Source organism: Ooceraea biroi, chromosome 5, assembly GCF_003672135.1.
Source record: "Ooceraea biroi isolate clonal line C1 chromosome 5, Obir_v5.4, whole genome shotgun sequence".
In the NCBI taxonomy this organism is placed as follows: Eukaryota; Metazoa; Arthropoda; class Insecta; order Hymenoptera; family Formicidae; genus Ooceraea; species Ooceraea biroi.
The window spans coordinates 11083203-11096962 of NC_039510.1; the positions used below are offsets into that span (position 1 = coordinate 11083203).

Genomic DNA, 13760 nt, shown 5'->3' on the forward strand with positions numbered 1-13760 from the left:
CGCAATATTACATTGCGTTTTATCAAATTTGATAATATTCATGTTGTATATATTGTCAAATTTGATAATATTCATGCTGTGTGTATTGTTAACTAAACGGTGACGCTATTTAGTTTTCGCTGCGCAACAGTACGCAATTCCTGTGCAATTACTTTGATTTATTACGGGACGTTGCAAACGTTTTTTTGCAGCGACATTATTCGTGAATTAATGTCTACGGTTGCAGTGCATAGTAAAAACAAACGCAACAAAATTTTTTAAAGATTTCAAAGTCAGATTTCAAACTAAAGCAATTATTAAGAAAAACTGTGATAAATTAAATTTTTAATTTGAAGAAATGAAAATAGAAATAAATAGAAATAAATTTGATATTTATTATTATGGAATGGCAGATCAGATATCAATCATGACAGAAGATTCAGAGAAAAAGAAACTTATTTGTAAGCGGAAATGAGAAAATAAAAACAGGTGTCTATTCACTACAGCGGCAAGAATAACCGGTTTAAATAAAAATTTCGCTCATTCTTGAATATTACACACTCCATACCGTTATTATTTTCTCCTCTACTACTCCGTAAAATGAGATAACTTTTATTCCTGTATACGTCGCATTAAATCTGCTTAAATCGTCCATGCCGCTTGTTTTACCAACCGAGAATTTTATACTCATGTATTAACGCAAGCTCACGTTTTCTGGCTCAAAGACGATGGCAAACCTGAAAACCAGAATATCTCGACATTGTTGACAATATTTGTTACACCGCTTAGGATTCTACTAGAAATCTCGTGGTTTCGCGGAGATAATCTTTTAAAGGGGTCATGGCAATTACATTGCTACGAGGAGAGGCTCAGCGCAACGGCAACGAGAAATTTTCTCGTGGAATTACCGGCGGTTACGATTGCGCGGACGTGCTCGCGAAACCCGTGTATTGAAGTAAAATCACCGTCCCCTCTAACGAGAAAGGGTTGTCGGTGGTCAGGAAATAAAGGCGCACGTATCGATCGCATCAATTACGATAAAGGCTCGAATTATACGCATGGCTGTCCGTGAAACTGCGCGCAGAAAGAAACCAGAGCGCCAGCTAATCCGCGCGCAGGGAAACGTTCGATTCGCTGTAATCGGAGATGCGGAATCAAATCAATAGCGGATGAAAAATTTTCACCATGGATACGCGGATTAAAAACATGCGTCAGGCTTTCTTTTTCTACCTTCCCTGCACGCCTACTCGTCGTTTCGGCGGCGCGATTCCCGTAAATATCCCATAGCGCATAAACCGAGATCGTTAGTCTCAATTTGTAAGCACCGCGCTAAGTGGCGGCGGAAAGTTACGTCGGGAATTTTGCGAAAACTCCATAGCGGATACCTGCGGATTTGTAAAAGCTCGCGCCAGAACCGGCTAGCAGAACGATCGCGCAGAACGCCCCGACGAAACAAAAGCAGAACGAGACGGCTTCGCGCAAAAGGACCGACATTGTTTTGGGTTCTGGAGCTTCGCAAAAAGAAGTTTATGAACGTTATATGCACGCGCCGCCTCTGAATGATGAAAACGCGTGCGTACGTACGTGCGTACCAGAGGCAGAGCGAGAGCTCGACTCCCTCTCGAAATTTCAGCATATCGAGTGACGCGCATCGCGAATTCACGGTGTCGGGAAGCTCTATGGGTGCGCGACAGTAGATTTCGGTTATTGGTCGACCGTTTACACCGACATTTTTTCGCGGATTTCTCGCGATACATCCAACATATTGATCCCGTTTGATTCCGCGCCACGTGCTCTTTTACACGTGCATTCTCTCTCTCTCTCTTTCTCTCTCTCTCTCTCTCTCTCTCTATTTTTATCTCATTTTCTTCCTCTCTGCTCGGGAAACAATTTCAGTATAAAGGTACACGATCAAACTGCGTTGTAATCATGCTAGACTTACCTGACACATTTTAAAGTCATGTAATTTAACAATCAGCTTTGCTCGTCCCCAATTTTTTTAATCACAGCCTGAGGAATAGAGGAGATCACGTGCGCCGTCAAATTCCAGGCCGCTTACAAAGTCCCGAATAGTTCATCGTAAAGGGAGATACGCTGTAAACGGGTTATCGAAGCGTTCCCGTTTTTACCAGGAAGGTAAAGGGGGTTTATTGACTGTCCTTGGCTGATGTCGCGTCCCTTTTGTCTCCTCCACCTTTTTCATTCTCTCGCGACGCCGATGTACACGACATACGGGGCCGCCGCTCATATTTAATTCATGATAGGCCGTTATTCATAACATTTCTCGACTTAATTCGCCTCCCTTAGCCGAAAAGTACAAGTTTAGGGCGTGCCGGAACAATTTCGTCCGTTCCAATTTCGGCGCGGTTAAGGCCCATTAAATCATCGTACCCCTCCCCTTCCTCCGACTTTCGCCACCAAGTATTTCGTTCGTTACCAACCGACCCCCGCTACATCGATCCTGTATGCAAACTAACTTATGTACGAACCAACATGCGTATTTTATTTACGAGTAGTTGATTATTCTTTTATCATTCTGCGAAAAAGAATGCGCCGCAATGCATGCATATGCATATCTCGTGTGAGAAGTAAATAAATATAAATGTTTCTGCAGTGTGTATGTCTTTCGATAACGGAACAATAAACAATTTTCGCACGATTCCGCGAAAAGGTATTGAAATCTACACGTAGGCATGTGCGTTATTCGAAGAATAGTAAAACCAGATTTATATGTCAGCGGATGAAACAAGGCTCTGTAAATAAATTCCTGAAAAAAATTTCCGAATTTTGAAAAGCTCGCACCTCGCTTTCATCGAATCGAGCGTGAAACGAAATACTTGGTCGAGAGATGAATGTATCAAGCTGGTATAGAATTTCCATTTGTTGGCGACCCGAGAAGCAGGAAGCGTTGACATCGTGCGTGAGTATGGCGAGGGTGGTGAGGTGGAATGTTAGACTGAAATGAGGGTATGGGAGGAATTCGGCAGAGAGAGAGAGAGAGAGAGAGAGAGAGAGAGAGAATGGCTTGATGCGTTCTCGATCTAGCTTGAGAAATACGCAATTCGCGTACATGTGTTTAAATTCCATAATACGACGTAATAATACGCAATTAGCTCGTGTTGCAGCGAATGATTAGATGAACAGCAATTAACAACAATTTATCGTCGCTTGTTACTCATACAAGATATTGTTACAGATTTTAATCAGTAAAACTGATTAAAAACAAGTAGAATTATGTAAATGATAACAGAGTGACAATTTCATTCTTGAAATACGACAGTTCTACATAATGTAACATTTTTCACAGCCAGAGAGTGCGGATTCTCTTTATTTTCTCATTGTTCAGCTCGCGCGATTCGAAGAGAATATTTATTCTCTCAGGTAAGCAAACGTCGAAGCTTTTCATACACGACCGAATCGCCATCATAACCCAATTTTGCAAGTGCGACTTCAACGTAGATATAACCGCAATGGCAAATATCACGAGAAAATATCATTTTCGAACGCCATTATAAGTAGAAAATATTTTAGAAAGTAAATATCATAAAACAGTTTAAACTTTTATTTATGTATAAAATCATTCTTTATCTGTTTCTCGTAGATTAAGGCAATTATGCTTCCGCTTCATCGCATAAGAAGATTACCTTGTTTCTTAGATATATCTGTTCTTAATCAATAATTTATAAAAACCCTCCCGTACAGCGATAAAAATTTTTCTTTTCATGATCGAATACTAAATCGCGAGTAATATTCTTAGATTTGCTAAAACACCAGTCATTGATAAAAAATCAGATTTGCATATGATATTTTTGTAATAAGTTTTTTCCTTTAATTCCCTCTTTTTCATCAGCCGTTAGTAACATCGGAAACTTGTAAGAAAGACGTGCACGTATGTCCCGCAAACGAGGTACAACCGTACATGAAGAAATCTGTATTCGCTATTCGAAACACGTTCACACGAGCAAGCGAGTAACGTTGCCGTCAGACGACGCTGGAGCGTCGCGTTTTATGGCCGCGACAGGAACGTCGAGACTGCAAACGCCCGGGCTCGAAAGTAGAACGAAAGGTACACAGAGCTCGTAACGAAGTTTTCAAAGACAACATCGAGTCTGATATCTAACGAGTTCATTCCACTCGGCTGTCGCGACAAAAACTGCAAGTGGAGATCTCTATCTGCCTGCATCGTCCAGATCTCGCCTCCATCAACCTCGCAATCTCCTCGGCCGCAAGCCGAGCTCGTATTCTCCAACATACTGGATAACATAAAAGGAGCTTTCGTCGTATTACTCGCCCAAAGACCGTTGGCTCTAACCAGCAGAAAATCTGCACATTAACGTGGACCGCTTTTATACTGTAATCTGAGAATTTGCGATTCTCATTAACAAAGTTTTGATTATACTTTATGTCTACCTTCGATGTATTATAAATCACTGATTAGAATAATATCGATAATTCGAATCCGCGAAATTCTGTCTTTATACAAACACAGAAAGATATATTTGTGCGCTTCTGTACAATAAAAAATTGCGGATTATCAACGCGAATACTTATATAACAAAAACTTCTTAACAAATAAGTATTCTTTTTTTCAAATATTACCTCGGCTTCCGGTGACTGCATTATCAAGGATGTCCGGGGTGGTTTTTCGGGCGGTATTTTCTTCAGTGTGCCGGTGAAAGAGCTGGCAGGTAAACCAGCACTTGTCGCTGAAGCACCCTCGTGGCTCTCGATCTGGCACTGAAGTCGATGAAACTGGGAAAACGAAGTACGCGACGCGTCGGCCCGATCGAATTGCGGGAGGCACGGTAACGGCATCTGCGACATGTTTGGTATCTGAATGGAATTTGGATCGGAAGCGTCGTGCTGTACGCGGGACGTCAGTTTCTCGCATACAGCCGATTGGCAGGCTTGAAGGGTGGCGCCCTGTGGGTACGAAGTAGTCAGGAGTGTTTGATGGAGGCCGTGCACGGATTGATGGTTGTGCGTTGGACAAGCTTTATCGGATACCTGATCCTGATGATTTGGTAAGGGGCTCACCTGAGCCTGATGAGTGTCGCCTGTGATTGGGAGTTGTGCAAAATCACTGGATATCTTATGGCACTTGTCGTTCAATTGACTTTGATTTTGCAAACTTTGCAACCGCGCTTGCAAATCGGTCTGCTGGTGTTGAAATTGTGTTACTTTGTCCAGTATTTGATTTTGATTCTGAAGACATTGCAACTTGGCCTGGAGATCACTCTGCTGACGCTCGAATTGGCTCAATTTCTCGGAGATTAAATCAAGACTCTGTTGATTCTGTAGTTGCTGTTGCTGAGCCTGAAGAGAATCTGTTTTCTCGATCTGATTCTCCAAAGTAGTCTGCAAGCATTCCGTCTGACTCTTGCTGTGAGTGAGCAAGTTGGAGGAAATAGCATGGCTTTTACGGTGACTGTGAATTATGTGATCAACCTGTTCAATCGGTTTGCTGATATTCGTCTCGCCAAAATCAGTCACCACAGTCAGCACGGTCTTTGTGTCCAATTTTGCCTCACTAAGAGCTGGATACTGGTGGCAAAGATTCGGACTGGCTCTCTGCGATGAAGCGGTACTGGCTACTGATCCCAGGTTTACCACAGAACCCGTGATAGGCTGTTCATCAAAATCTTTCCTTGAGAGTTCCATGTGCTTTGTCAGATCAGCGCTCACGTGTCTCAGATGTCGACGTTGCTCCATTATAGTGCTCTGGCTGATATTAGGGACTGGTTGAAAGGCCGATTGAGACATTCTCGAATCTTTCCGATCATCCGGTGGATGAATCGACCTGAGATCTCTTCTTTCCTCTGATGGATTGCGAGAACGAGGACTCGTCGTGAATATTGGACCTTGTATCATGCTCCTCTCGTGTTCTTGCCGTTGACGTTGTTCTGCCCAGATTGCCAGCTCTTGCCGCGTCTTTTCAAAATTCTGACTGACAAAAGACGGACTTTTCTGTCCGGCACGGTCAGCGGATGTTTCGCGAATCGGTACAAACGGCATGGGTGATCTCCTCACGTCCTCTATTCTCTTACCCTCAAGATTCATGGGTGATCTCCGATGTTCTTCAAAGTAATCCGATCGTCTGTTCTCTGGAGGAATAGCATTCCTCTGATTCGGGCTCACGTTACCCCATTCAGGCTTTCTGTCGGTACCTATGCTCTTTCTATTTTCTTGTCTATCGAAAGTCATCGGCGACACACGCAGACCTACGTCCAATCTCCTCTGCTCTGCCGGGAACTGATTAGTCTCGACCCTTTTCGCGTCTACTACAGTAGTTTTCCTCCCCGATACAATATCTTGATTATTATCGCCCGGAAACGTAAAGGTTATTGTATCGTTGCGCCTCTGGAAGCTGGTAGTCACATCCACTGATATGGATTTCCTATGCTCTGATCTAGACACGTACAAGCCGCACTCCGTCGCGATAGTGTCCATCAGTTTCTCTCTGCCCGACTGATCGCCATTCGTATCCACATATAGGCCGTCTTGCCTTGTTCTTGGATTTTGATTAATTGTAGTCAAGTATCTTCTATCCGATCCGTCCGGACCAATTGGCGCTCCCGTCATTATAATGGCGCCATCGCTACGATGAATCGGATCTTGTTGGGGAGTCGAGGTCGGTTCGTACTTCGCTTTCTGCAACGCCGGTACGTCAACGCTCGCGGACTTCCGGTGTCCAGGATCGTGAGTGGTGATCTTGGAATTGCCACGAGGTGGTACCATTGGTTTCGGTCCACGGCAAGGTCGTTCCGTCTGAATAGCAATCCCGTGCGCCACGTTCTGGGCGATTGGCTGGATGATCGGTTGCGTCTGGTACTGACTGATCTCTTGCGAAAACCTCTGCGGATTCGGCGATTGCTGACCAGGGTATTGCTGCGTGGGATAGATACCAGCGTGTGGATTGTATGGCACGGCGTTCATTACCGTTTGCGGGTACTGACTGTAAGGATATTGCGGTTGCGTGCCGAACTGAGCATAACTCGGTGGCTGCGGCACGACAATGCCCGAATAGTATGGTGGCTGGGGACTGGCGGACTGCGAGGGTATTTGCGAACCGTGTTGAACTGTCACATATTGACCCTGTCCGGTGAACATCGGATTCGTCGCGCCACTCTGACCATAGAGACTCGGATCCCGATACGTGACATCCCTCGTCACGTAACCAGCTCTGTCGGAGTATTGCGACTGAGGATAGATCTGCGACCTGACCTCGTACTGTCCACGTATCTGCGAGTACTGACTTTGATCGTAATCAGGAGCGAACTGTGGCTGCGCCTGCACTGGTACCGTCTGCGTGCTAGTCTGGGACACGTGCTGGGCCCTCTCAACGTTGCTCTTATCTTGGCCGTATTGCGGAGGTGGTAATTGACCAGTTGGAGGGTGCTTATCCTCTGGTAATCCTACAGACTGCCTTCTTCCTGAGGGATATTGCGCTGTTGGATGAGCAGATTGTTGTTGCTGCGAAGCTTGCTGCGGTTGCTGATCCTGAACTTGCCCTGCAGTTGGAGCATGCTGTATTCTTTCTTGGGTGAATCTTTCGTAATCCATCGTTCGATTTTCAAAGCCGTTGGAAAGATCTTGCTTTGCGATGTCAGCGAATGGTTCAGCGCGACCATTCTGGCAAGTCATCTGCTGATTGTCCGTCGTTTGTCCGACCTGGTTCTGCCCTTGAGCGTCGCTCAGTCCACCCGATCCGGACTGCGACATGTTGGTGGCCCCCACCGACGGTCGTCCGCCGATGTAGCCAAGGATTTGCCCCAATCCACACACTGTGACGATTTAACAAGTGACTTTGTCAGAAAGATTTAAACGCTTCGAATGCTGCGACTGCAGGTTGCGTTTCTGCTCCTTTTCGTTCGTCTCAAATCAGTTCGAGACATGTAAACATTAATCTTGCAATCGAAGATTTCGATGTTTTTAAAAAATTATCTTTTGAGCAATTTCTAGGTTTTCTTTTTGTATTTTTCAATGATTAATTAGAAGGTATATATATATATATATATATATATATATATAAAAGATATTATTGTTTATATGGAATAAAAGAAGATTGTTGTAAATTGATCTTTTGATAATTGTATCTTTCTTCTTCTTGTTTCGTAAATTGGTTATTATTGTCTATAAAATAACCAGTACTATTCGATCCTCATAATATTATATGATGAATGCTGTAATGAGAAGTAATCGATAAGAGTCGCTGATTCTATGTAATGTTCCTCGTTGCAGTCGATTTGTTCGCTGATACCTTCCACGACGAAACGGGATTATGGCGGCGAACTGTTTCTCTTTCTTATTTCTCCACCCTGTTCCGTAAACACTGGATACTGAGAACGATGTCGTTACATACGAGAGTTATCTCTTTTTCTTCAATCTCACTTTGTCCGTTATAAGAGTACTCTCCAGAATGGCAGTTTGAAAAAGCTCCTTCTTCCAGTAGCAACGTTTTTCATCGTTTCTCGATTTATGACATTATGCGCGTACGTTTCTGTGTGTATATTTTTGCGGTATATCTTTAATATTATATTATTACAAATGTAGACTTTTGATTATCTCGATATTAATTGAAAACGCAGTGACTTTATGTAAATTTTTCCAAACGTTATATCTGGTTGTAATCTGATTTTGATTCTTTACCCATACTCCTCTGTACATCATTTGATTGCACTGCCTTGATTTCCTCGAACTGTCTAAAAACAAATTTCTTTTTGCTCGTCGGCGACTTTAACTAGTCGTTAATTCTTGACCAGGATGATGAAAACAGTCTGATCACATAAACTTCACGAGAACATTACTTCGGTAATATTTCCGTTGTCTCTGATAATAAAGTCTGTGTGCTCTTCCATTTCCTGCATATTTTTGCGTGAAGTTTGCATCAAGCTTATTCGACTCCAATCCAACTTATCTGAAAACATACAATTTTAAAATGCATCGCATATTTTTCTATATGTCCGCACATCGATTTTTGCTCTCAGTTAATCAAAGTAAAATATAAGTTCGCTTGTTTTAAAGCATATTATATTCTGATCAATTGTCTTTACCACGTGAAAAGGAGAGTAATCCCTTCTTACTTAAATATTATTATTAAAAAATTATTAATAAAAAAGTTTCCATTCAATAATTTGTTCATAGTATACCTTCATTAATAAACCATGTTATTATCTATTTATATTTCTCCGAGGAAATAGATAAATTTAAATAAAAAGTATAATATATTAACAAAACTAGAAAAATATCAAATATTCAAGTAGATAATTATAAGCATGATATAACAATTAAAATAACAATACACAACAATTTTTACTATTTTATTGAAGTAATTTTATTTTTTATAAAAAATGTCTATTTCAATGAGTATATTTATTAAAATATATACAGGGTGAGCACCTAAAACAGGCCACCTGAATATCTCGGCTGTTACTGGTGATAGAAAAAACTGTGTCAGACCAAACTTGCATGGTTTCGAGGGACACATAATTTGGTCTAAATAGTTTTTATTAGGTGGACGCGTAGAGGTCATATGAAGGTCAACTTCGTTTTTTTAAATGATATGATATGTCTTTTTACGTACTATCTAGTAGAGCGTTTGAAGATGCGCACATTGATCTACGGGTCAAAATCATTCAAGGTCACTGAAGGCCAACTGCAAGGGAAAATAATTTACTTTATATTGCCTAGAGTTCTCTGCTATTAAAAATACTGTAAACTCAGAAATGAAAAAGTTCTAGCCCTTAGAAATTTTTTCTTTTTCCGCGAAGTTCTGAGTTGTTGTTATCATTATTTTTTATATTGCCTAGAGTTCCCTGCTATTGAAAATACCGTAAATTCAGAAATGAAAACGTTCTCGAGTTTAAAAGTTTTTTCTTCTCAGAGGAGTTCTGAGTTGTTGTTATCATTATTTTTTATATTGCCTAGAGTTCTCTGTTATTAAAAATACCGTAACTTCAGAAATGAAAAAGTTCTAGCACTTAGAAATTTTAGCCTTCAGTGACCTTGAATGATTTTGACCCGTAGATCAATGTGCGCATCTTCAAACGCTCTACTAGATGGTACGTAAAAAAACATATCATACCATTTAAAAAAACGAAGTTGACCTTCATATGCCCTCTACGCGTCCACCTAATAAAAAACTATTCAGACCAAATTATGTGTCCCTCGAAACCATGCAAGTTTGGTCTGACACATTTTTTTCTATCACCAGTAACAGCCGAGATATTCAGGTGGCCTATTTTAGGTGCCTCACCCTGTATAGTAATTAAGTTGTATTTATTTTATTTAAATTTTATTGATACTTAATCAAGAGCTACTAACGCCTAAACATATAACAATATTAATACAAAAGTAAAGAATACAAGGAAGAGATAACTGCACGAATTTCCTATTCTACGATTTATTTTATCCCGAAAAAAACAGAGAATTGTTTCTCCGATTTCCCAAGTGTCTCATGATCATCGTACTTCCTACGAACAGTGCTATCTTTTACTGCCAGAAAGTTAGTTCGCAGAAAATGGCTACGATGAAAAGTTCTCATTGGTTTGCAGCTAACCGATGAAATATTAGTAATAGTAAAGTACTGAAAATCTTTTTCTCTTGTCAACTTGTATAGAATGATCAAGAACGTTGTACAACTTGTGTTCTACATTTCGCAGTTCTGAAATTGCTTCCTTAAATTAAAATAAATGACGTAACTCTTCAGTATATCTTGACTCACACTTATACTTCATTTAATTTGAAATATTAAAGTGGAACTTGAGCGATATTAGCTTAACTGCGTAACTGGTTTCACTTCGAAATTAAGTAGGAAGTAATATAAAATCTTTCAAATGTTTTTGTTTGTACATTTTACATATGAGTGTTACATACATGTGTTAAATATTTGTGTTTGAATAATATTTCGATCGTATTATTCGAATAATGGATATGCTGCGTTTCTGGGAGGAACATTTGTAGATCGCAAAAGCTATTATAAGGAAGACAAAAAGACGTGTATTACATTTTTCAGAAATAAATAGCACTTACAACCTCTTTCATGTACCTCGTAAACAGCCTAATACCTTGTACACTTAACGATAAATGTTCTTGCTCGTGTCGGCTAAAACCATTACTTACGTACGGTCACGATTAGGCGATAAAACGTTTCCTCGCCACACCGTTGTGATTGAATGCCTCTGATAAGCTCTTTTCTCTTATTTTTAACATTTCAAATATAGTGATACATTTACAATTTTTTTTAGATGCTCCATTAGATGCTATTTTTCTTTAGATATTATGTATATATTACCAAAAAAAGTGTTTTGTGACACAAAAATATTTCACATAGAAAGAAGCGGTTTTACAATTTATTATACGCGCGTATAGGAAGTTATTGTCTTTATCACGCACGTCGTATATCCTGCAACTTGTCCTGCTCCAAATGCACAATACATGTACATGTACGCATATCAATGCATCATCATACATTCGCGCACATTTACCACGCTGCTAGTACATCGAAGGTCTAAGCGTTCTCGGGGTAGATATCGCACCCCATGCATATCTGCACGTGTTCGCATTCTCTCGAAATGCATTCATATGTATGCGTACGCTTATAGATCCTTAATATTCCTACTCTGCTATGTATAGAGCTCTACGCGTTTGTACTTATACGCAAGAAGCAAGCGCACGTGAACAGATATCTTTGACGGCGAATACATAAGGGGTAGCTCCAAGTTACCGTCTATCCCTTCTTACTAATGCATCCGAGTGACATTTTTCCAAGCTTTCATTCTTTGTACAAGAAAATACAAAATTTAACTAAATTTGTACATAAGAAATGTTAGTATAATGTTAAGATGTGCCGAGTAATTGATTTATGTAAATTTTCAAAAATTAAGACAATGAATGGTGATTTTGGATCACCCTATGTAGATGCAAGCTTGGTGCATGAGGTGATTTGCGCGAGAATAGCGAGAATAACGTCTGATGTTAGAAGCACGTTCCATACGACGTCAAACTACCTCGAGAATTCCGTTTTCGCGAGTTATTCGTCAGCGATAGCAATCGTGGATCTGTTCTCTGAGGACGAATCGGGTTACTGCGTCAAATTGCGTCGGCGAACGCAATTTAGACGCGAACTGCGCTGTGCATCGCGTAAAATGTACATATTAAACTTTATTGACTATGACAAATCATTATTTCAAAACATTAACAAATGGAGATGATACTGTGCTTCTGTTGTCAGTTAAATTGTATTATAAATTGTATTATAAATTGATATATTTTCTATTTTATATTTTGCATATTTTCTATTAAATTTGCATGAAAGAAATTTATTTGATAGATTAATACTCTTACAAATCAAACTGCATCAAAATAAATTATACAATCTTAATATTACTACTTTTTTCAATGCATTCTTAATATTAATTCTTTGTTTAATAAAATTTATTGAGTTGATCCCTTGCTAGTAACAAAGTACTAATTTAATCCACACGTATGATTTCGCGGAAATAATTAATCACTTAATAAAAAATATTTACTTTATTCGCGAAATTTCTAAATAGAAGCAAATGCAGGATTTATGTATTTTAAAATATACGAGGTGAAAACTTTTCATATGGTTGTTACGTATTACTATCCGTTATGCTGTATATTTCTCGTTTTGATATTCGTAAATAATTCAAATCATACTTTACACTCTATCTATCCGAAAAAGTTTCGTAATACTCCACGCGAGTATACAAACACACACATCTACACAATGAAAGTTTGGAAATATGTAGAAGCGAGCTGCAATAGGGATCCTTCATCCCGGAGGAATGGATCACATTCACTGGATTCAGATCAACAGCTAAGATTAATGGACGAACTCTAAAACTAACTTCATGTACAAGCCGAATTGCCAAATCGGGTCGACGATTGGCGTACTCGGAGAAACAAACGATCGACCGACTCCGCAACTACCTGCTCTAGATCACGTAATGCGATCTCTAAGTTGGATTGAAAGATATGTCTGCTGAGAGATACGAATTCAATACGCAATCTACTGTTTTGCAGGACCAGTGATCCAAAAGTACTCAGACTAAACGTAACAAAATAAACGAAACTTTCAATTAATAATATCAGAGCTTGTTAAGAGAAACATTAAGCTACGCGAACAGAATATCTCGGTACACCAATGTTAGTTTAATGTAAATTTCACAAAATGTTGCACAAAACGTAGTTAAAGCGGATTCGAAAGTCTGTTCTGTTCCAACTATTCTAACTTGTGCTTTTGATGGGAATAAATAATGTTTGCGCGTTTCAACGACAGCAAATGAGATGTTTATTTTAAAATTAATACTCGTATGATTGTGAGGCATTACAACTGTGGCAAAACTCAAATACGGAAAAGCTGGCAGTAATATCATTTTATTAATGTTTTCAATTCTAAACTTACGGAATATATACATATGAAATATACTATACAATTAATCTATTTTTCATCACCTTGTTATATTTGAATGAATTTTAAATATAAGTTGAAGAAATTATCTTGTTATTGAATGTATTTGAATGAATAATCTTATCTTAATATAAGCAGTCAAATCTTTTCAGAAAATTATTTTCGAGACCTCGGAAGTGTCGGAAATATATTGAATTCTTAAAAAAGTAACGAATGAAAACAAAAGATAGAGGATCCGCAATAGTCGAGAAACTTCGCCGCGTGCGTTTGATATTTCCAATCGACGGCACGTCACAAGTATTTTCGCGACTGTCTGCATCGATTAATTTCAAGTTTTTATCAATCT

The 13760-nt window shown here is 39.6% G+C and overlaps 1 protein-coding gene across 1 annotated transcript in view; it reads right to left on the reverse strand.

The window, feature by feature from the left end:
- The window catches only part of LOC105281158, a 316155-nt gene that overhangs the window by 269904 nt on the left and 32491 nt on the right, over window positions 1-13760 (reverse strand). The window contains exon 2 of the mRNA XM_011342200.2: window positions 4579-8896. Coding sequence (XP_011340502.1) covers window positions 4579-7701 — 3123 coding nt within the window. The 5' untranslated portion in view covers window positions 7702-8896. The remainder of the gene's footprint in view (window positions 1-4578; window positions 8897-13760) is intronic.